General features: G+C 38.0%; 1 protein-coding gene across 1 annotated transcript in view; it reads right to left on the reverse strand.

The window, feature by feature from the left end:
- Positions 1–11,337: 11,337 nt before the first annotated feature.
- Positions 11,338–25,485, reverse strand: part of MYOM2 (myomesin 2) — an 81,226-nt gene continuing 67,078 nt past the window's right edge. The window contains exons 30-37 of the mRNA XM_009968107.3: positions 24,146–24,233; positions 21,153–21,191; positions 20,375–20,480; positions 17,470–17,633; positions 17,102–17,138; positions 16,951–16,973; positions 16,025–16,080; positions 11,338–12,412 (exon numbers count right to left, since the gene is read on the reverse strand). Coding sequence (XP_009966409.2) covers positions 12,071–12,412; positions 16,025–16,080; positions 16,951–16,973; positions 17,102–17,138; positions 17,470–17,633; positions 20,375–20,480; positions 21,153–21,191; positions 24,146–24,233 — 855 coding nt within the window. The 3' untranslated portion in view covers positions 11,338–12,070. The remainder of the gene's footprint in view (positions 12,413–16,024; positions 16,081–16,950; positions 16,974–17,101; positions 17,139–17,469; positions 17,634–20,374; positions 20,481–21,152; positions 21,192–24,145; positions 24,234–25,485) is intronic.

The following is a 25,485-nucleotide window of genomic DNA, read 5'->3' on the forward strand; positions in this document are numbered from 1 at the left end:
AGAAGCTGCCACCAATAACAATTTTGGCTAATAAACATCAGATTTCATAAAATGTATTAATCTAAGATACACAGAAATGCCCATGATCTCAGGCTCTGAAGACAAATACATGTGTTCCAGCCCATGCTTTTGTCCTTACTGCTTTTGTGTCTTCCTATCCAGCTGTATTCTGTTTCACTATTGCCTCTTCCACACACGTATCTGGGTACTCATCTCAGCCTGATTGCCCATACCCTTCACTGCAGTTTCCTTCCTCTCTAGCTTGTGCTACTCCCTATAGTTTCAAAAATCTCTTTCCCTTGTTTTTGCAGCCAGGTCAGTATCCCCACAATCAGATGCTCTCTGAATCTGCCCTGTTCACTCACTCTGCCCCCAGCTGCCCCCAGCATCTTCACAGACCCCCTTCCCATCCTCCCTGGACTGTCTGTGGTCTCAGGCTTCCCACAGCTATCTCCCCTCTGCTGCTCTGCACCAGCGTCAGCCAGTTCCCTCTTCCTAGCCTGCCTGAATCCTTCAGGAAAGCAGGAGGAAGAAAAAAGATGCTCTTTGCTGCAGCATCTAGTTAGGAGGAGAGCAGACACTGCTTCTGGCATCCCAGAGGAGTCATCTCAGGGAAAGAGTAAGCTGCTGTTGGATCGAGCTTGACCTGTGCACATAGAACCATCAGGGACTTTTACCTCTAGGAAATCTCTACTCATGTGCAAACTACAATTTACCAGCTTGGCCAAATTTAGACAGATTTTCAAGTGGACAGCAAGAAGCAATTTTCTTCTTCAGATCCCCTTTCCTGCTCCTCTCCATTCAATCTGTCACAAATGGGTGATTTAAACTGCTTAAAGAACCACTGTCAAGGGTATTAGCAAAAGTGGTTTTAATATGATGTTGCAAAAGTCCAACTTAACAAAGTGTGATGGCAAGGTTCACTCTATTACTGTAAGGCACAATCATTTGAACGATGATTCAAAACTATCAAGGCACAAACCAAAGTTACCAATGCACAAATCAAAGTTACTGAGATAAAATCAAAGTTACCACATAACAAACCAAAGATACCATATTACAAGGGTATGCACAATATCGGTTTCTTACCAAAGATCTTCCATTGATAAAAGGTCTCTCTGCCTCAAGGAGCAACCTTGAGAGGCATTCCAGCTCAAGGGGATATCTCCGCCATGCATCCATGCTGCCTAGCAGGAAGAGCTCAAAGAAGGCTCACTTAGACTGTCACATTTATGGCATAAAGTGGTTGGCTTGTACTCAAATTACATGTGATGGGAAAGGTATGCATAAGATTCCTTGTACCCACAACTTTGTTCCTTGAAAAAAGCATCAGAAAATCCACCTGCTATTCTTGTGTTATTGCATGATCGATGTTCCAAGCTCACATGCATCAATGCTCACTGTGTCATTCTGCTTCTTTGGGTTTTTAGAGAACAGATTGAAACTAGGGGAATTCTTGGCCCATTAACAGCTTGGGCCTTTACCTCCTTTGGAACCTGTACCAAACTACCGATAGCTTGGTTAAGGGGTTGAGTGCATCCATCACACTGCACCTCGTGATTACAGTCAATCCACTTTATCAACTCATAGAGTGGTAGTACATTTACCTCTTGCATCTATGTCATAAATATGTGGTGTATTGCAGATCAGCAATAAGAGTATAATTATTTGATAAGTGACACAATTAATGCCAGTTATATACCATTTCACATATAGAATCGGTTGATTGTATACATTTTACATGATGGTTTGACATAGTTTGTTTCATCTTTTGTCAAACTTTGATATACAGAATGATTATGAGTAGTAAACATAATAAGGTTCGAACTAACAGAACTACAATTAGATGCAGCATCAAAATCAAAATTCCAGTTGCTGTTGGTGACATCCAAAAAGAGTTTCCCACCAGTGATGTTCTCCATTTTTCTTCACTCTTTCTAGGACATGGTGTATCTTCTCTGTATCATGATGGACAGTAATGAGGGTTCTTTGTCCATTGTTCTGAATTAATTTTAGCAGTTGACTCAGGCCATCATGTTGCAAGTTTTCTTGCCAATGCAAGATTCATTCCAATAGGGATAGGCAATAAATATTGACAAAATGTATAGTTAGACTGTGACAATTGATGGGTTGTGACAGGAGCTGAATAGTTAAAGTCTCATCCCATAATTTTTGTAAAATTACAAATACAGATATTTGAGTGATTATATGTCTCTACAGTGGTGGTGTCTGTAAATACAGAATCACAAAGACTTCTCATAAAAACACATCAATTTCCAACATATACAAGTATAGTTTCAGAGGTTTCATCAGGATGTCTTCTGAAATCATAAACATTTTGTTCAGTGTCAAGACAAATGTCTTGTGCCCTAGTGGTATTATTTTCACAAATGAATCTTTGTAGTTCCCTTATAACACGTGCACCAACATCAATAGTTTGTCATTTGTTCCCATTTTGTTGGGTCCATACTCTATGTTCTAACAATAGAGGACAGTTTCTTTGTGATTTAAGCCCAGAGCAATGATTGGGTATATGTTGTATACCAAAGTATTGCATATTGTCAAAGCAAAAGCTGTGGCTTTACTGTTGATGGGGTCATAAGTGAAATTAGCTAGATGGCATCAAAACTGGAAATCTTTTTCAAATTGAGTCACATTATCCAAAATTATTATCTTTCAAATCTCAGTGGGCAAGGTGCCCTCATTACCTTCCCTTATAATTGCTGTTACAGTAGGTTGCACCCACAACTGAGAAACATGTATGGTGCAGTACTATAGTTTTTATATTGATTATCAAAAATAAAAGAAGTGAGGGTCTCCACCCTGTGGGTAGAGCTTGTTGATGTGTGAACCAGATTTTGTTCATGATGGCAGTGATTGCTCCTGTGAGAAGGATAAGCAATCCTTTGAGGGTGTGCTGGGTTTCTGTGGGTTTTTTTTGTTAGTGGGAAAGGGGGCTACAGCAGTGCCCTCTGTAAGAAGCTTCTCGAAAGCTCCCCCAGCTCCAAGTCAGACCCACCTCTGGCCAGGGCCGAGCCGGTCAGCTGCACCTCTGCAATAACATATTTAAGAAGGGGAACCTGAGACGGGGTTGGAACTTGTCAGGAGGAGGTACAAGAAGGACACACACCCAGGTCAGCGGAAGGAAGAAGAAGGACGTTGGTGAGGTGTGCCAGAGCAGAGACCCCTGTATCCTGTGGGGAGATGGCAGGCCCACCCCCCTGCCACACACGGAGGTCCGCGGCGGAGTGGAGGTTGACCTGACTCCTGTGGATGAGCCCACACCAGGACAGGTGTCTGCGTTTAAAGGAGGCCAGGACCCTGAGGGGAGAAGTGGTCCCCGCTGTTGTCATTCAGTGCTGGGAGGACCACAAGACATGGGGGTGACCCACGCTGGAGCAGCTTGGGAATGGCTGCATCCCGTTGGGAGGACTCATGGCGAAGAAGGTTCATGGAGGACTGTCTCCCGTCGAGAGGGGAGCCACGTGGAGCAGGGGAGGAATGTGAAGCATTCACCCCAACTCCTGAGAAGGAAGGAGCATCGAGATGACTGTAACCCCCATCCCCTGCCCCCTGTGCTGCTGGGGGAGGAGGTAGAGAGATCAGGAGCAGAGATGAGCCTGGGAAGAAGAGAGAGGTGGGCGAGATGTTTTTGGATGTGGTGGCTTCTCACTGTCCCACCTTGTTTGTTAAGTGTTGTCTTGTTAGCATTTGAATTGATGTTTTCTTTTTCTTCCCCTAACAGTCAAGTCTGTCTTCTGCCTGTAACCAAAATGGGTGAGTGACTCCTCCCAGCTATAGGTGGATTCCTTGAGCCATTCCTGTCCCATATTCTCCCCCCCCCTCTCATCTCTGTCATGCGGGAGGGAGGGAGTGAGCAGCTGCCTGGTGCTCAGTTGCCCTCTGGGCCTAAACCCAATCTCAGAGGGAGGTGTGCTGGTATCTTTCCTGGTATCATTCCTGGAAAGGGAAAATGCTACAAGTCTCCAATGGTTTTTACTGGATGAGTTACCCCTTAGTGGCTTAACTTGTTTAACTGCTCAGACTAAAGACAAAAGTCCCTTTTCCCACTTGGAGTATCTCTGCTCTGTCTCTTTAACATCAAAATACGAGATCATCTGAAAGAATAAAGATTAATATAAGCAAGCTGTCAATCCTGAAATGCCAGTGGAGCATCTGTAATTACAGCTCAAGGCCTCAGGAGGAGACTTGGGAGCACAGTTACTGCAAAGTCATTGGCCCATGGCATTTTCAATTAAAGCCTGTCAGGCCCAAAGAGACTGTGCTCAGATGGAAAGGGAATTACTAGCTGTGTTCTTCAGAATGGAGTAGTCGTATATCAGTTTGTGTTTTGGCATGGGATGGAGATGAGGCCTGACCAGAGACCATCAGAAAGTATCATGTGGAGATCTCAAAGTGATGAAAATTATGTTTCTGAGTCTTTGGTACTATGAGGTAAAGATAAGGTTCTGAGAAGGGAAATCATGGTTAATTAAGTGGACTACAATACAGATGACTTGATGATACAGGAGACAGAGAGGTCTGCAAGAGATACTCTCTGATTTCTGACAGGACACTTCAGACAGTCACAACAGGATGGGACACAGACTTATTTCAGATGAGAAAGCCTGAAAAGAATAAGGTCCATAGGAATTTAGCTGCCTGAAACCACTAAAAGGAGAGCTGTGCATGTAAAACATGATTGTGTTTAAAGGGAACACAAAAACAGGCTTAAGACCTGATGATAAAGTGATACAGGTCCGCATGTCACACTTGGAGAAAAAAGACACATCTGAGGCAAGCTGGAAGCCCATTGACCAGGCATAAATGCCAAACAGACTGGAGCAGCAGGGGGTATGCACCAGAATAAGGAGAAAGGTCTCACGAGAGCCCAGCCTGTTCCCAAAACGTCATAACATAACCTTTAACAGCAAAAACTGCCACAAGTGTTTAGTATACGTGACCTGGAGGTCTATCCAAAGGCCAAGAAAAAAATCAGGAAGTTTAAAATATAAGCCTGGAAAGTGCTGTATACATTACAGAGGAGTTTAAGTACTAATGTGCCAGTTAATCATAAGCCATTTTTTCTCCCAAGTTACCCAAAAATTAGTGGAAAGGCAATCAGTGGTGGATGCTGACAAAAAGGCATCATGAACAGAAAAAGGTCAACAACCAGAAATGCTGGGTTCGGCTACCAACAGTACAGAAACACACAGGCTGCTGAACCAAACATTTCATTTTCATTAGGATAGTCTTGCTTGCTGAAAGTGGTGATGAGAACAGCAGACCACACAGGCTCAATTATTTAGTTACTAACAGGACACTAAGTCTTGATGTTATCACATACACATTTCATATGGGTACTGGTGCTTGGACACTTTAGTTACAACCTCTGCTAGTAAATTAAACAGCGCTAAGGCATCAGCACTGAACTTAATTAGCTAGTACTTTTATTTGTTCAGACTGACCTGAGCAAAGTTTTGGTGCAGGTCAGCACACCCACTCCTAAACATGTCCTGATCTGAAGATAGGGGGGGTAATTACTGTCTCCAGTGGGCAGTTAAGATGACACTACACTTTGAGGTGGATGCTAGAAGAGGTTAATGTGATGTGTACAGGGTGTTTGCCTAAGGACTAGATAATCAAGCCCGGCATTCTTTTGTTTATTGATACAGATTCTGTCATTAAAGCAGTGCTGAAAGACAGCAAATTGAATGACAGAGGAACAAAGGCTAGAAAGTAACATAGCTGAACAGAAGGATAACGGGGAACTAGTTAGCTACAACCAAAAGACAAAAGCAGACAGGTTCGAGTCCAGGAGCAGGAGGATTCAGAGCTTTGGCCAGTCACTGAGCTGCCTTAAGCACCCTGGAAAAAGTTTGGCATGTGATAACCACAGAATCATGCTTCTCCAGACAGAGGGTGTGCTTGGCCTGCACAACAGAGAAACTGCATGAGACATGGTCTTAGCAAAAGGGCACTGACTGACCATGAAAGGCTTACGGCATCTATCGATTGAGATGTCACCACAGAGCGATGGCACTGAGAGAAGCAAAGGCAGAAACAAGTCCCACATTAACAGCAGCATCACAGCCTATCAAAAACTGGGCTGAAGACTTACATATTTAAACTAATAGAAGGCCTAATGCAATGTCTTTTTAAAAGCCTAATCACCAGAGTAAACTATGAGTTAGGACCAAGTGGCTGCTGAAAGTCAGAAAATGATTGCACAGAGAATTCGAAATAACATGGATATCGGAGAAGGCAGCAAAGACTTCAAAATACAAGAGTTCAGTAGTGGAATCCAGACTGTAAAAACATAGCAAAAATTCCAGATATTATGAAACATCTCTGAACAGATTTTTTCAACTAGAGATAATTAATTAAATTAGAGAAACATGGTGCAGAATTTATCACACCAAACTTCAAACATCAGCCACATAGATGTCTCCCATCCAACCTGGTTATACTAAGCTCCCTTTACAGTCAGTGGAAAGAACAGACATGATTCATCTACTTATTTGAGACACCTGCTTTAGAATGACATGACTTGTGCCCTACTAGTACTTGTTTCTCTCCATTTTCTAAGAAGGGAGTTTCAGTGATTAGCTCAGATGGAGACATCTGCATGTGGCCTCATAACTCCCAGACAGGGAGTCGTCTTGTGTTTTACCTCCCATTAAGCACCATGCAGGAGGTTGATTGCCATTTTCATATGTGGAAGGCATTTTTTCCCAGACAGCAAAAGTGGCACACTGCTATGTGGGGTTCTTTTTCACATACTATATTGCAATCAGGAGGGCTGGCTTTGGGGTTGATTTACAATTGTTGGCTTGGCTTTTAGTGCACTTCTTCATTCAAAATGGTCTAGTGGAGGTCACTAAGTCAGCAGACTAAAATTTTGATCATTATTTTAACCATGATTTAAAATGGTAAAGAGCTACACTGGCTCTGTCTTTAACAGAAGTTGTAGCTCTTTCCATCTGCCTGTCTTCTACATGCTGTGTGCACCAATGTCAATTGGATGTATAATGGCTTCCTACAGAGGCCTTCAGCTGGGTGGAGGGCAAATTCCCTCTTGGGGAATGCTGGTGCCCAGTGAAATCTGCATGGGGCAACCCTACCGGATAGTTTAGGATACCATGGGAAAGGTTTTATCTGCAGCTGTTAACCATATTACTTCTAACTGCAGTAGGGTGTCTAAGTCTCTTTTTCCTATCAGACTCTCAGCTGTACAATATTAATGCAACAGAGGAGCAACAATAACAGAAAATGAAGTCACATTAACTTAAAAAATGAGACAAGTTTATTACAAGTTAAGAGTCCTTTAATGCACCCACACAAAGTTCAAATGTTCATAAAGGAAATGATGTGAGGTCAAGTGTGCTATTTTTAAAATATAACAATCTGATAAACCTTGAGCTAATACCCAAGGACAAAGCTGGTACTGAGTTACTGCACATTCCAATGAGGATTTAAATATTAATATAGAAGGCTATTGGTAGTTTCTTACAGGTCTCGACATCACTGAATCTTGCAGTGGCAGTGCTGAGAGCCAGACTCTATACTCTTTGCTCCCAGACCTCCTGTTAATTTCAAAAGGAATCGTCCCTCTGTAGAGACTGAACAAAAATTGTAGGGTATGGGCCTTGCAGTATTAGAAACAGTGTTTTGAAAAACTGTGGAAGATTCTAAGTCTGAGAGGTTTGCCTTTAGAGCTCGAATTCAAATCTCCCTTCGTGAATATAGTCAATATGCTGGGGTTTTCATCTCCTGAAGGTGAAACTTGATGTAACATGAGTCTTGCAATATTTTACAAGACATGCTTAACCTCTTAATGCATGTCATGCAAAGATTAAGAGGCAGTGTTATTGCTTGCAAAATCACCTGCTATTTCCGGGAAACAGTCATTTGCTGGACCTGTCCTTGTCACTGGCATAAGTATAATGCTTTTAATAATCTCCCATTCCCTAAGTGATGTGTTTGCATCAAAATGATAGATATGCTATAGCTGGCAGAATTTTTAAAGAACTGTTCATTTCTATCTTGTTCTCCTGGTGCCATCTAGAGGTTTTATTCTTAGTTCTACAAAACAGAAAATTAAGTGCTTTTTTATATTTCAAAAGTTTCCTTTAAAAACTCTCTGTGCGTTAACATCACTTAGGGTGCTATTATCATTGAACCTCTGTCTCCATACAAGAGCAGATTAATGAAGTGTGCACAAGTTTTTGAGCTGTGGGATGCAAGTGAACCTTATGGGTTGGAGAAGATTTACACAAGAGACAAATACCATCATTAAAAAAAAAAATCTTTTCTTCCTAAGAAGCACCTGTAAACTGGACTTGGGAGGAATTTTCATAGAACTTGTTTTCAAGAAAATAAACAGTAGCATATCAGAACTGATTCACATGAAGCAGGTGCTTGGAGAAAAGGCAGCCTTGCCAGGCTTGTAGCAGAATGCCAACATGACAGACACAGCCACGACTTTGGCCCATAAGCACAAGTGGCCGACATCTTATCTACCTCCTATGACAAGCTGATGATGCTCCATTTCACACTAGCACTGCCTAGAAAAGCACAACATGACACTCAGACAACACAAAACTCACCATTGTGGCAGAAAATCATTCTAATAGAAGCATGTCTTCTTAAAGGTAACAGAAATAGCTAATTCACTGTAATAGACCCCTGGATTTGTAAAAATAACAGCCTAGATTCACATTCAATATAAATGAGTCAGTATCCCTTGACCTTAGTGTGGGTAGGCTCATTTGGCATCAGATCTCCTCCAGCAAATCTTACTTCCTGTTTTTCCTCCTTCAAAATGTTTATTAATTAAACTAATGCTGACACCATATGCAAGAAAGGTGTGTGCAAATGCTAATATGCCTCATCATGTATTCCATCTGACCTGATTACCAGAACATCCTATTTGTACCTCTAATATCCACCCAATTGTACTTCCCCTCTGGGCAACTAGATGCACGTTCACTCTGAAAAATGTAGTCCCTTTTAAACAGAGTTAACCTGATTCATTTCCTAGCACTGATAACAAGACTTTTAAATGTGTACAAGAGAATCAAAGGTACACTGAACACTGAAAAATGTGAAACAGTTTATAGGAAGTCCTTAGCCTTCTGAATACAATGTTCCTGTGAATGATAATTTCTGTACTTCAGCAGAGGATTAACTGTCATAATAAATTATTTCTCTTTGCCTGGAAGGAAATAAGTGAAGCTTGCTTAACTAAGGCCAGCTAAAGGTACAACCGAGATGAGACTAACCTTGTCTCCTGTGCCCAAGGATACCTCTGAAAGGCTGCCATAACATGCAATAATTTGATAGTGTCAGCTAAAATTAACCTGTGTACTGTAGAAGGAGATAAGAATAATATTAAATTCTTGCTGATACTCACTTTGTATGCTACAGAGTCTGACTCTGATGTTTTGTGAACCTGATTTAGTAAGATTTTGAAAACCTTAAAGGCTTTTATTAAGAAATTAAAATAGAAAAAAAGAAAATTTGAGTTATTTTATTGAGAGATTTGCTGGAGTTCTTGTGATGACAGATTCATATACATTATTTTTCTTATTTAATAGATATTTGTAGGACAAATCCTTACTTTGCTTTGTGCCTTAAAATTTCCTAATTAAGCTATCTCACAGCACTACCATGTTATTGAATCTTTAACCCTCTCAAACACTTTTGTTCAACAACCAGAGATAGAATGTGGTTCCATGGTTACAAGAGTTTTTCATTCAAAATAAACATTTTCCATCACTGTCCAATGTAATTCCTGACTGTTTATACTGTACTTAAATATAAACTCAGTGTTCATTGGCCCTAAGTTCAGAAATCTTTTAAAAAGCTGTTTACATAAAATCAAAGCATCTTTTAATAAAGTGTGATTAAAGACTACTTCCTTTCCAGAGCTGGCCTGTTGTTTTTTATTATGACTACTCACAAATACCAGTGAGTTGCAAAGAAGGCTTGCAGTCTTTCTTACTTGAGAAATTTGAAACTACTATGGATCCATTCTCATCTTCACTGTTATTAGTTCAAACCTTCAGGTTCTTAAATAGTCTACAGTACCACACTCTCAATCCCTCCTTCGATACTGTGAACTAAGATAAAGTACAAGAAAGGAAGATAACCTCTTAAATATACCATTTAGCATGCTCATGTGAGAGGTAGGATGCCTAGGTCTAGTGTCTTTTTCAATCTGTTTACCTAGTCGGACAGAGTAAAAAAGGATAAAGAGAAGCAGCACTTTCAAATACAGGGAAGACAGGGGATTAATGTGCTACCCTTGGTGGTCAGAGATACAGGTTCAAACCCACATGGATGGAGAAGAGGGAGAAGGGGAACACTGCTCTCCTGTCTCCCAGATGAGTTCTCCAACCTGCTATACCTGACAGCTTGTAAATTGGCTTCTCATTTCTTCCGCTTTTCAACTGTCTCTAAAATAAAACATTTTATGAATCAAGTGAAGTATTTGTTTCCCAGACAAAATAACAGAGGGTCTATGTCACTTAGATGAGAAAAAAAAAAAAATAGAAAAGAGCCCAGAGATTAAATTTACTCTGAAACCATTGAGATTCCTGTTTTTTTTTCAGTTTGTCTGCTGGGAAAAAAAAAAAAAAAAAAAAAAAAAAAAAAGTCAGAACAATTATTTCCATATTTTCCACACTTTAGCTCAGAGGCTGTCAGAGACTCAGCTCTGGCTTTCAGCCATGACCCCCAAACACAAGTTACAGTCCCAATATTTATGCCAAACACTTTCATCCAGTTTTTCCAGTGAAGATTTTGCAGAGTGCTATTTCTCCAGGCCACCACTCATCCATCCTGTCTCCCACAGTCCTCCATTTTCCTTGTGTTTATTCTAGAGACTGGGACAAGTCACTGGAGAGGAGGGCTGCATCCAGGCTGTTCGTATCACCAGTGTTACTTACCATTAGAACTCTTTTCTGCAAGCTGCTTAGCAAATTACAAAGGTTCATCTATGTAGATAAGTGGACTTTTATTGAACAGGGAACCTGATCTGAAAAAGCCAGACCTGCAAACACTCGATCATGTATTGTATGACAGATATTTGAGCAATCTCACTGAAGCCCATTCTATTTTAATGTTTCATGATAAGAATATATTGAAATCTTCGCCTAGCAGAACATCCCTTCAACCATGGAAGAGTTCTGTTATTCATTTTGGACAGAGGAGAATCAAAGACATAATTAGCTTAAGTAACTGAATTGTATACATGTCTTTTGTTACCAGTTTAAGCTTGCATCTTGACCTGTATTGTAAAAAGTAAAATTAATGTCACAAGTGCCACCCAGTGACTGTGATTAACCATCATTTGCATTCTTTATTGAAAGTCAATAGTCTGCATGCCACCAGCTGTGAAATTGCGCAATAAGCAATAATTAAACAATGAAAGAGAGTAAACAGATCTAGTTACGTGTGATTTGGAGCAGTGAGTAGCAAAGGTGACTTTTAAAGTTTTATTAGCACAAAGCAAGAAAAACAAAATACAACCATATGACCTATGCTTCAAAAAGTAAACAGTGAAAGTCTACCAAAGATAAAGTCACACTATAAAACAACAGTATCAGTACTAAATAGAGACTAGCCACTAGACTTACAGGATCAGAGGCTTCAAAGCCAAAGGGACTGTGTGTGGAACAAAGCAGGAACCATCTCTGAATATGTATCTAACTGCAGTTCACTACCTTTACTGATGGGACATTTGTTCTCAAGGGGTTGTTGGTTTGTTTGGGTTTTTGCAGAGGGTTGGTGAGGATGGAAATGGAGGTTTACTGTAGGTTTGTGTAGCTTGCCATTGAATATGGAAAACTCTGGAAGATATTTGGGTTTTTATGATTTGCAAATCTCACCCTATTACATATTCAAAGTGAGATTGTTGCAGATGTGTACCGTACCATAGCACAGCTACCTCCCTAAAGCAAATTCCTAAAAGCTCAGTTTCTCTTAAGATATTACCAATTAGTTATATGTGGGAATACCTCAACTACAGCTCATGTATTCTGTTTGTCAAACATAGTGTCAAGCTTTACATACTGGATTTTGCCTTGCCCTCAGGTTTGAGGACTTCTTCTGATGGTGGTATTGGCTTGGGTTTAGCAAGCTGGCCAGGCTTAATTTCAGGCATTTTTTCACCATGTCTGTACACACTTACAGTGACATCCACTGTTTCCCCACCATACTTGTTCTTGACATGGATGCTATATTTTCCTGAGTCTTCTGAGGTCACTCCCTTGATTGTTAAACTGGCATATTTCCCTTGTTCCAATGAAAATACATAGTGCTCATTAAGTTCAAAGGCTTTGTCATTCTTGAACCAAACCACTTCAGGGTCAGGATTTCCAAACACAGTGCAGGTCAGATTTAGTGTCTGAAGGAGGGAAAAAGAAGTAATTTGAGGATCAGACAGATTTGTTTAACCAGAATATTCTCAATATTGCTTTCAGGCACTTCTTATTCCTAGTTAGACAGATAATGTGTTCTTGAGGACTGAAAAGTAGAGTTCCTAATGTTACTTTTTTTCTTTGATTCAGTCTTTCCACCATCTTACCAGTGACTGTTATGCAGTAATAGCCTCAGGGTAATAGTGACTGAAGATGGTAAGTTGGACTGTCATTGCAGTCCTGCCTGCAGGAGACTCCTGACAGCCCATTAGTCTGACATGAGGTCCAGACAATGATAGGTTTAAAAACATCCTTGAAGTTTCCCTGTACACAACAGGGAGGAGAACTGAGAAAATCTTTTCTGACCAACGCCTCCTGAGGTTATTTCTTGACATGATAAAAAAAAAAAAATCACTTAAAAGTAGTCCATAACATGAATCATTGGACATTGATTCCACATACTGCTGACTAGTAAAATGGAAATATCTCATGAACAATAAATAATATATAAACGTTGTAAGTGTTACATGCACATATAGATATTCAGAGAATAGCTGATATGACATAGTAGGTCATCCTGGTAGTTCAGATATTTTCAAAGGACTGAAATTAGATTGAAGAAGCTCATCAAATTATCATTGTCATTTTTCCAAAATTTTATATAGTTACTGCTGAACCCCATTTTGACTGTCATATGTATATGTATGTAAACTTCATGTATTTATGTACAGTAATGACAGAAAAAATGAAGGAATCATCTGAGAAGTTGCATTGATTAGTGTCTACTTTGTCCACATTTGCTTGAAACTCATTCTGCCCAAAATTCTGTCCTAGATAATTAAGTCACCTTAAGAATTTCACATATGCACCATTGTGTTAGGGGAAAAAAAAAAAAAAAAAAGAAAGATAGTTTATATGAGCATGCTTCCTTATATTCCCTACCCTCCACATTCCACTTCAGGTTTTGCCAAGTCCTGATTTAGAGCAGAGAAAGTTTGTCTGTGTGCACACATGCATGTTTTCATGCAATAATTTTCTTGAATGATGATGACCCTAATAGGTGCAATATATGTCAGGGGGAGAAAAAAAAAATTTAAGTGATCAAAGTGTTGTATGTTCACAAATAGAAGCAGTCTTGCATACTACATGCCTCCAAAGTCAGAGGGGAATGTTGAAGGAAAATTTACATGCTCTGGGTACAAACTGTTGACATCCTAAGTGTGTGAGTACTCTTAAAGCACTGATATCATGTAGGATGTAAAGTTAACTAACCTTACTGTAAAATAGTTGAAGGAGTAATGATGCAAACACAAAAATAAAATTTTAGGAAATCAAACTAATGTCTAATAACACAAGTTTAAATCTTACTATCCTTTCTGTAACTCAGGCAACATTTCATGACTATTGCCCTCAAAAGTGACCTCATTTAAGAACAATTAATAATTAATCCATAATAATTAATCAAGCCTTCCTAAGTTAATATTAAAAACTTACCAGAGAACAGATATATTCCACAGTCATTTTAGATCATTTGGGTCTGTTCTAATTTATTAAATTATAGATGTGACCTAAAATCATTTGTAGTCTCTTAAGAAGCACTAGTAAAGCTTTGTCTTGTGTCCATATATTTGTGTAGTTATACCATGAGGAAAACTTTCCACTCTTTTTTTTTTTTCTTTTTTTTTTTTTTTGTATAGTTATTTCTGACACACAATTCTTGCATGGTAGTTGTTCATATTTAATTTAAAGGTGATTTTAAAGTTTCATTACCTTGTAATCTATTTGTTTTGCCTGATTTCAGGAATCAGAGATTTTCTCTTCACACATTCAGTTATTTAACCCTCACATGATTAGGTCTCTTTTGAAGCCTTTTACTTCTGGAAATGCACTACGTAGCATTTCCTTAATTTAAGGTTGTAGCTTTTAGGGCATGACTGTATGAAGAAACTCCAGCTAGTCTGTGCATGCAGTCAGGGGTGACTTCACCAATCTTTTTCCTTACAATTAGACTATTTTAAGATATTGGTCATACATGGAATGAAAGTCCACTTAACCCTTTTAGAGGTCAAAAGCAACTGCTTAATACAGTATACAAAAATACCAAGGATGAATAGTTTGATCCTATTCCCAGTATACCTTCCTGCTTTCCACAATTTGGTGGCTTTTAAATTGGTTATAAGCACAGATTACATTGCGAGCACTGTATTTAATGGTCCCTGCTGGACTTCTTTTCATGATATTGCCTATTTTCTTTTTTTGGACCCAAATTTATTTTTGCCTAAGGTACTAAGGCACAAATTAATTATGAACCACTTGAAAAATACTTCCTTTTGATTCTTTAAAGTCTGTAATGATCATGTAATTAGGCATTCCTTAGCTCTTGTGCTGTGAGAAGTGCTCAATAATAATTTCCAAGTACCTCCACTATGCACAATACTGCAGATTTTGTTTGGTTTTGTTTTTGGTTTTTTTTGTTTTTGTTTTTTTTTTTTTTGTATCCTGTTCTTCTCCAGTAATTTTTCTTCCCAGCCTGAATACCTAGTCATTGTCCCCCCCCACCTTGGGAAGGACAGGGCACCCAACAGAAGAGGATTTGCTTCAGGAGAAAGAAACAAGGACTTGATGTCTGTGTGGGAAGGATGAAAGGAGTTTGTCTTTCCTGGACTGAAGGCTTGGGTGTCTGGAGTCTGGGACTAATCCACAGGATGGAGAGACTGAGTTCCAGGACTTCCTCACTCTTTCAAGGACTAACAGCAGCTCAGACTAATAGTCTTCTGCTTCTGTCTTAGTATCTAGAGAGTTTGGGATGAGGTTGCATGAGAACCCCCTCCACCATGATAAAAATCTCAGTGAGGGACACCAGTTAGAATCATGAAATTTCATCTCCACCAGTCAAGCTGACTTAGGAAAGGACTTTGTGAACATTTACTAATTTTGAATTTTTATCTGGGCATTTAGTTTTTACTGATGTCAAAAAAAAAAAAAAAAAAAAAAAAAAAAAAGAGTATTCACTGGCCTTCAATCTCCCATAATTACATATAATGAGCCTACCTGCCAATATATAGGAAGAGGGGAGAGTACAGGCCCTTGACCCAAGAAGGTTCTTTACATTCCTTCACTCTTACCAGCCATACCAGCCATAAGAGTCTATATCTGGCACACTGAAGAACAGGACTTAATTTTTGTTTCTGTTATATTGGCTCTCAGAGAATGGCTGCTTCCTACTGCCTCCAGTTTCTTCCACAGTGCAGGAGTGGACTCTCCCCTTGAACTGTTCTGCTCAGTACACAGATCTGAAAGCCAGCCCAGATTTGAGTATGCAGTTAACTTGAAGATTCTACCTAATCAGTACAAGACCAACTCTTCTTGATGTTCTTGCTTGCCTAAAACCTGTATTAAGCTGTGCCTCCTATGACTGTATAGCCAGCTTATGGTACCTGTGCCTACTTAGAATCTGCATGTGTCTCAATTAAATGACTACTATTAGGTGGTTGAAATTATCCTCCTTCTACTTTCAGCTTCTACAAAACCTCCTGCATTCCCCCCCCTTTTGCCATTAAAGCAAGCATGACTCATTGGCAAAAACTGTCCTTACTTACCTTTCCATCCATTATAGTAACGACATCAGGCAAACCACCAATGACTTTACCACGATCTAGGAGTTAAAGAAAAACATGTGGACTATGTGAAGTTTAGATCTCAAAGTTACTAATTTCTTAATGATTTTATAATTTGGTGGCATATTAGTCACAGCTGTTGTTTGGACTTATCTTTAAAAAAAACTGTACTACCAGGTTAATTAAATGTAAAATAATACCATTTTTGTGATATTTTGTGTTATATCTTTTTCACGTATTTTATAGTCCCTTCAAATTCTTTACCAGGTATTGTGTTATAGCATTCTAAACTGATACATGTAACAACCTTGAAGCTACTGCTGAGCTTGACAGTTTGTGCTTTGGGCACAGAGCAAAGCAAGGAGGATCCTTTTAGCCCCTTGGTGGTATCTAAGATCTAAGGAAAATTTGTTCTGCCATGCTCTTTGTGGGCAGAAGTATCTTGTCATTACCAGGGGAACTGATATCAAAGTACCAGAATTCCTACAGCCTCTAACAGTACCAAGCTTCTTCCCCATCTCTGTCTCAGCAAGCACTGCCCAACAGGCATTAGCAGATAATTTTTTATTTAGTAGGTAGATCCCAATATTCAGCATCAACAGCAGCATCTTTCAGAGTCAACAACTCCATGTCTGACACCCAGAAGCTCACATCTCACAACACCTCTGCAGGCACAAGAAGATACAGAGGAGGCTTGTAAAATGTGTAAAATTTTTAGTAGGTTGCCACTGGAATTAAAAACAAATAAATCCATAAATTACTATTATTATTGCAGTATTTTGTACTGACAGGGGTTTTCTGCAGCCACAGAACTCTGAAAACTATGGCAACCTATCATGATGGATGCTTTAAAAAGAACACTAAACTATATTGTAGAACACCTTTAATAAAATGTAAAATGGACTTACTTTTCTCAGCAAAAGCAGCTGCCCTAAAATTGTTGAGGAATAAAGGAAGATAAATATATAATGTTATTAATGAAATTATTAATAATTTTATTTTTCTTCAAGTAAAGACACTGTTGTTATAGAATTAAAATGCAAAAGATGTAGCACTTACTTGAGTCGCTGGAATTCTGCATACGCATCATCAAAAGCTGTAGCAAAACAATTGAGAGGTTTTGGCCATGAACATTGCTTGCACTTGGGCCTCAGTGTAAACGTTTAAATACATACCCATGTTAAAGCTCTTTTAAAACCCATACAGTGTTACACAGTAGCAAAGTGGGAAACCAAACCCCTGAAAGCTAATGCCACTGGTGATGAAAGTAGATACAAAACTAGAAAGTTTGTATCAGTTATACAACTAAACTACAAATGGTTCTGACCAAAGGTTTTTTGGTTTTACTGTAATTCCTCTGATTATTGCCAGTAAATTCTATTTAATTCATGAAATATTGCCATATAACTATGATCTTCTAAATATACCTTGCCCAGACAGATCAAGTGTGCGTTTGTAGGATTCCTTGTCACCAAAGATTTCAAAGGTATAGTTCCCCTTATCCTTTTCAGTGGGTTCACGTATCTGCAGCCAGGCAACATCCTCTGCGCCTCCAATCTTCATCTTTTCACCAGAAGAAATCTTAGATTCCCTGGAAAAAAACAAAAACAAAAACAAAAACAAAAACAAAACAAAAAAAACAAAAACAAAAACAAAAACAAAAACAAAAACAAAAACAAAAACAAAAACAAACAAATAGAAAGGAGTTTGAAAATTCTTTTCATGTATATTCTTCATAGGATATTATTTATAAGAAGTTACAAAGGATAGCATAATATTCCTAAACTACAGACTACAGATAAATTGCAAATAGTGGGAGCAATTTCCCAGAAGATTCTTATCTTCCTACTAGGGGTGTGAATTACACTGGAACCATTATCTTGAGCTTTCATTCCAAAGATTAGTTTGTTCAACCTCTTCTCATTCTTCTTCTCTCCACATACACAATCTGTGTTTATATCTATATGCACATACATATCTGTATGCAAAAATGGTGCATGACTTTGGAGCTCTGTACACTTCATACACACTAATGTAGAACACATCACAGTAGTAAACTAGAGGCAAATAACCTTTTCTGATGAGGAAAAAATGGTTGCCTTTCATTAACTTCAAAAATCAATTAAGAAAAGAATAAAATATTTGCATAGAAATAATTATTCTTGATTCAAGCCAAAAACACCATTGTTTTTTTTTTGTTTTTTTTTTTTTGGGTTTTTTTTTTTGTTTTTTGTTTTTTTTTTAAGAACAACACAAAAAACAGATTTCCTAACTGCATATAATTAATAAAACACATCTTTAAAAAACAGTGGCATTATATTGACTTATTATCACTTCCTAAACTAGAATATAAGAAATGCCATACTGATTCAGATCAGAGGTTCTTCTCATCCATATTCTGTCATAAAGAATGGAAATAGAAGAAGTTATTTAATGAGAGCATAAAAATCAGATGACTTTCAATGGTTTGAAGAGAACTTTCCTCTTTCACTCAATATCTAAAGTTCTTTTCATCCTTCATGCCCAAGCATCTTTAGCTGGAATTTTTAACAGATGAAGTCAGCATTAGATTCTCTTTGATCAGTCATTTTATTTGCCCAGACAGGGCTGATTTGGCTTCACATCTCTACAGTTACATAGGGAAAAGGAATTTTTACTATTTCCTTTTCTGTAAGATGACTGCATTGAGTTTTAGATAGCTAGATAGAAACTACAATATATTAGAAAATACTGCATATAATATTCCCCAATGTGCTATGATTGGATGATGCATGTGGGCTTTAGGACTTGTATTATGTTCCCTGCTATGCAGTATAGTGGATAGTTCAAAGCTAGCTAGAAATTTACATGGTATGTTTCATGATGTGCAGGCAACAGTAAAAAAATATGGAGTGTCTAGCCTTTCATTTTTCTAAGGTAAGATTTGCTAGAACCCCATTTAAAAGAGCAGGAGGTTTGGAAAGGCTGGGGGAGGTTTGTTCGTTTCTTTAAGTCTTTGTTTTAGCTTTAACAACTCTGGTTATTAATCACTGTATTAATAGAAGAATTGAAACTTTATCTGTTCAAAATCTGTATTCAATGATCTTCAAGGCAGTCAATGTGTAAGACATTATAAAATCTGAAATATTAGAGGGGGGAGAGGTGTCTATATGTAAATATAAATATGCATGCTCATATTTCCTTATTAGTCATGTACCATTCTCTAGTTTTATATGTCTGTGAACTGGATGGTGGAATGGACTAAGGTACTTTGAAAACTCAAGCAGATACAGTAAAAGGCAGAGGCAAAAAAATGTTTTTTTCCTTTCTATCACATTAGTATCACATTTACTGAAAAAAGGAGCAGAACACTGAATACAAAGCTTGAGTTACAAATGTGGCTGCACACCCTTGCAGAAGTGTTCTTGAACTCCCTGAACCTGCTGATCACTGACACAATCATTGTGTTCCTGTCTTCATAGAAATGAAGGGCTGGACAGCATTGCAAAACTAGGACAACATGCTGATAAACCAGACTCTTCCTGTCCAAGTCAGATCAGTTCACTGTGTGTCATCTTTGTAGGCCATCAAGAATTGTGAAAGTTGAAACCACTTGAAGAGTTTTAAAATCCTTCCGATCTTTACCTGTGGTTTCAAACAAATCAGGGCCTGACATATCAAAGCATTTTGACACACATTTAACTGTAAATACACAGGTGAATAGAGTGCCTCCAAAGTCAAAGATTAATTTAACATGAGGGTGGAAAACTACTGGAAACTTTAAAGTTCATTTTTAGTCATGTTCTCAGCTCTGAGGGCTATTCTCAAAGTATTTTGTGCCTCATTGAATATTTTTTCAAAGAAGCGGAACAGAATTGAAAAATTTTGGGTTACTTAAGAGTATCAGTTTGAAAAAAAATATAATTCTTTCTTAATACAGGCTTTTATTAAACTGTGAGAGCAGATGCTTGGTATTCACCTAGTACTGGAGGAGAATTTCATCCATTTAAGAAAAAGGCAGCCCTGAATAGAAATCTATGCTCGAATATTTTGCTGTCTTTGAACCACCCAGATAATATAGTGGCAGACAAACAATCTTGTGTTGAATAAGAGGCTGGAATACTGTAGATTCTTTTTTCCTGTCTGTGACAGCCCTTCTGATAGGTGTTGGACAAGTCCCTTAATATTTCTTTTACTTTTTGAACTGTCTATGTGAAAAGAGAATATGAAGTACTGGAAAGATAAATTCATTAATGTAGTCCAGTTACTAAACGAATGACACAGAATAGTAAATCATAAATCATAAAGATAGCATCTTTTCTCAAATAAAATTGAAAAAATATTCTCATCTACCTGTGAGACCAATTGACTTTCATTTCTTCATTGTAGTACTTCAGGAAACATTGAAGCCTTATTCCTTCCTCAGTGCAAAGGATCTTCAGTGGAGAGGCTGACTTACCTACATAAAATAGAATATATGCATTTCAAACAAGATAGTGGAATGAACAGTAAACTGTCAAATGGACTACTTGTACTGTCAAGACAAACAAAAATCAGAATCTGGGCCATGGCTCTCACATGCCACAAAGAGACAATTGTTCATGCTTCTCAAAGGAGATCTTCTGATTTATACCAGGTGAAAGTTCAGTATGAATTTATGGGTTTATTTTACTTACAAGCCTTATGACAAGCAAGATCCATTGTGAAATAATAAGCTAATCATGTAATTGCTGTGAAATGGTAGTGTCATGATTCGAATTGCACAGAAATTTTATTCTTGTGTAATTCCTGTTCTTTCAGTGGAATGCCTACTAAGTTCTCACTGGGAGTGGGATCAGAATCTCTTTCTGTATCAAGATTCACTTACTAATGGGAAGTAGAAAGAAAATTGTTATTACAACGCTGTCACAGTATTTAAACCAAACAAGCCAGGTGGAATATTATTTTGTTCCTTTTTAATAATGTCAATTAACAAGGTCAACTGTCTATTCAGACCCTTAATAACATGTCCATAATATAAGCATCATGACTCCCAGAGATTTCCCACTTAAAATAAAAATTGTCTGCCTCAGGCTCAGATTATTTTAACATAAAAAAACCCACATGAAAATAGAAGATGGCATTTACTTACCACTGACTCCACTCAATGCCAAAATTATATCATCATACACTGAAGATAAGGAAAAAAAAAAAAAGAGAGAAGAAAAAAATAAGTACCATCAAAATTCAATCAGAATATAACTTTGTTATGTTCAGTTTAATTAAAGCAATATGGGAAATCTTCACATCTTTAGGCAAAGAAAACCATTAAAATTGCAACAGGTGTATGAGACAAATTGGAGATTGTGTACAGCAAATGAATTCTGTGCTGTGTCACTCAGTATCTCCACTGTGTGCAGTCAGCTGTCTGCTGTCAAATCTTTGTCTTTGTATCCCTCAGGCCAGAAACAATAAAAGGTCATTAAAACTGGATTGTTCACATTCAAAGGAGAATGTGGTGGAAAGAGAAATTACCACATTCTAGGTGAAAACAGTTTTCACCTGCTCCCTGTAGGATGGCATTTGAGAAATGTAAACACCTCTAACAACAAGTGAAAGAAACCAAGTATCATATCAAGCTTTTGAAATATCACAGAGCTGATAGGTTTGCAGAAGGGGAGAATCCTGGAGACAAGGGCAGAAGAGTGGGGAACTCTTTCATAGCAGAAGAATCCTATTGAGTGTCATTGTGTAAGATGGAAAGAGAGAAAGAAAGAAGCACCATAATCTGAAGAATGCACATTCAAGACCAAAGAATGCATATTCAAGGCTGAAGAATTTTTAATAGGGAAGACAACAAAATGCATGAAGTTCAGAAAATACTACTTGTACACTTGGTCTGTATTGATCTATGTCTGCACATTTTTTGTCTCTGACAAAATAAATTGTGATTCAATTCTGTATCCCTCCGCCAACTCAAATATGCCTCTACCAGGATGTTGACATGAGGACATGAATTACATGCTATATATACATTACATTAAAGATGTCTGGGAAAGTGGGGTTATATTACCTATACTGTCTAAATGAGATGTTTTTTCTGAAAGAATAATGGACAGAATTTACACAGAAAAAAAATGTCTGAAAGACTATCAAGTGATGATACAGCCTTCTGAGGTAAACCACAGCTTAAGAACTCAGTGTGGTATTAATCTTTTCCTCTTACTTCAGGTACTTCCCCAACCTACTGAAAAAATTTAAAATTTAAGATCTTTAGTAAACTGAGTTAATTTTTGAACATGTCTTTTTTCCTCTATTAGGACACAGAAAGAATATTCATTATTTGGGTCAAATGTCTATATGCAGGTGTGATGAATCCAGGTTCGCCTTGGCCTAGTTGGTGGGACCTAAGCAAAGAAGACCTGGGAAGTTCTCTCTACCAAAGTTGAGTAAAAATCATTTATGTTGGCAACAGATCAGTCTTTGCTATAGACTCAGAAGTAAACTAACTTTTTTTTTGTTTATGGAACAAATTTAAATATACATAGAATTACAGTAACTCACTGGGATATCTGATAACATATGAAACCTCATTTAAATGCCTATCATCGGTGCATTTTAGACTAAATTCTCTTTACCCTTATTTACATTTATCTTCATTTCAGTGCCAATGTGCACTGAACTTGAACTAACCTGCCCCATACCATATACAGTCTTCCAGGGCCACATTCATGCTAAACTTCTGGTTTTCCTTTATGTTTCAAGGCAAACTCCACTGTTTAGGAGACCCACTATTTGGTTTAACACTTCAGTTCTTGGGGGTTTCCTGGTTTACAGTTTCAAAGCCTCCTGGACCCACTGAACTGGACACTGTGAGTCCTCTAAATAAGCATTTCACTGTACATTTCCAGCACAGCACAATCTTGTCATACCTGAAGTATGGTCTCTGGAAGCTATAAGGACCCCTGACCATAAGATGTAGAACTACTATATCCTTTATTTATTTCAATGGTCAGGATGCCCCTTACTTGAAAATTCATAGACTAAGGGAGTGATATCTGTGCATATATCAAAGGACAGGAAGGGAGGAGGCGGTTAATGAGAATGTATTGGATAGTGTGGGGCCTGCACATGACATAAATGGTATTGAGTAAGGGATGGAGGTTGTCCTGGTTTTGGCTGGGATAAGGTTAATTTTCTTCATAGCAGCTTGTATGGTGCCGTGTTTTGGATTTGTGACTAAAACAGTGTTGATAACAAAGGGATGTTTTAGCTATTGCTGAGCAGAGCTTGCACATCTTGAAAGCCCTTTATTTCTACTTCTCACCCCACCCCAACAAAGAGTGATCTGGGGAGGCTCAAGAAGCTAGGAAGGGACACAGCCGAGACAGCTGACCCCAACTGACCAAAGGGATATCCCACACCATATAATATCTTGCTCAGCATATGAAGCTGAAAGAAGTGAATGTTCAGAGTTATGGCACTTGTCTTCCCAATTCACCATTATGTGTAGTGGACCCCTGCTTTCCTGGAGATGGCTGAACAACTGCCTGCCAAGGGAAGCAGTGAATTAAATCATTATTTTGTTTTGCCTGCATGTGCATCTTTCACTTTACTTATTAACCTGTCTTTATCTCAACCCATGAGTTTTCTCACTTTTCCCCTTCCAATTCTCTCCCCCACCACACTGGAGTGAGCAAGTGGCTATGTGGTGGCTGAACAGCCTACTGGAGTTAACCCACAAAACAGCTTTATGATTTTACAATCAAAATAACTCTCTGTCCCCACTGACAGTCCCACATCAACATATTCAGCACTTCGGCACTTTAGGGGGTTTTGTAGACATTAAAGCTTAACAAATTTGAGAGAAAGTAAGCTCTCTACAAACGATCTAACATAAAAGGGGGTGTCTGTCTTGTTAGAAACTTAGTTCGTTTCTTGCCTGTCAGAGTGCTAGAGATTAATCTAGCAACAGTATCACCCCTCACAAACTGGTGATCTGCAGTTCAGGCCTCTATAACATAAGAGGACTGAAATGCAAAGGACTCCAAAAATGTTTGCTAACCTGTCATTTGCAAGGATAGATCTTTGACATCTTGAGAACATGTGGAGATCATTATTTCAATATAGTAAACTGAATGTTACCTTTTCCTGATAATTCAAGTGTAGATACATCATGACCTCTGTCATCTGATAGTGTCGCCTTATAAACCCCTTCATCTTTGCGAGACAGCTACAAGGAAAACGCAAGATGTTTACTGACAAACTTGATAATATTACATTTGCTGAACCCCTGCATGATTTTCTAAATCAAACATACATTGTACTGCATTCTGGTTAAATAATCTTATCAGAGGTGAGATGGAAACTTTGACTGGCTTGTGCATGCTTTTTTATGGAGCTGTAATTAGTTCTGAAGCTTAAAACATATTCTGATTTTGGTTCAATTGCTTTGAGAAACCATGTTTTTTCTCTAGTTCCAAAATGAAAAACAGGACTGATCCTGCCCAGTAGAAATGACAAGTAGTATAGGAAGATGTAACAGAGGACAAGTTCAACCCACACAAACTTTAGAAATGCAATTTTTCTTCAACCAAAACAATTACTAGTTTTTAAACAATCAATGTAAAGCATAACAACAGATCAATATCCTTTAACTGTCTAAATATCAACTCAATAGCTTTCATTCAAGCAGTAACTGCAGTCAGATTATATCTATGTTAAGTAAATAATTAATTCATTACCCTTGGAAAACTTACATTTTAAAATCTAACACAGTGATACTGTATTAAAGACAGTAGGGGATTTTGTTTTAGGTGGTTTTATTTTAACATATTTTTAAACATGAATGAAAATATATAAATAATTATATATAGGTTGGAGGTTATTTAACTGAGTCTTAGACTTATAGGAGTCCATAAGTAAGTATAACATAATAGAAACATCATATAATTGAATGACAAGTAATGAGTAATTCAAAACCAGCAGAAATCACCCTCCCCAAAATAGTCTACTCAAGAAAAACTAAATCACTGGAAAGTCAGTATCCTCTTGCAAGGGAAATGAAGGAAGGAAATTAGAAGACTATGAAACCAATAAATAAAATAAATAAATCAGTTAAATGGAATGCACATTATGGTAAAAGCAGGGAAACTCGATTCAGGGAGGTTTTGGTACTTGACAAATGCAGCAACTATGAAAGCTAAGGCTTCAGACACAAGTTAGGTTATCCTGTTTGCATAAATATGAATCTTAAGAAGCCATATATCTTAAACCTATTCATTTTAGACAATAAAACTGAATCACTGTCAGAAATGAGGTGCTTGAACAAACTGAAAAGTTAAGGAGGAGTAAGAAAGAACAAGATAGAGTTCATGTAAGATGCTGAAGCAACTTAAGCATGAACTGTCTGAGCTGATAACAAAAGCAGATACTCTTTTACTAACGTTAGTTATTCACCAGCTAATTGAAGGATAGCAAATATC

Source organism: Tyto alba, unplaced genomic scaffold, assembly GCF_018691265.1.
Source record: "Tyto alba isolate M040663 unplaced genomic scaffold, T.alba_DEE_v4.0 Super-Scaffold_40, whole genome shotgun sequence".
In the NCBI taxonomy this organism is placed as follows: domain Eukaryota; kingdom Metazoa; phylum Chordata; class Aves; order Strigiformes; family Tytonidae; genus Tyto; species Tyto alba.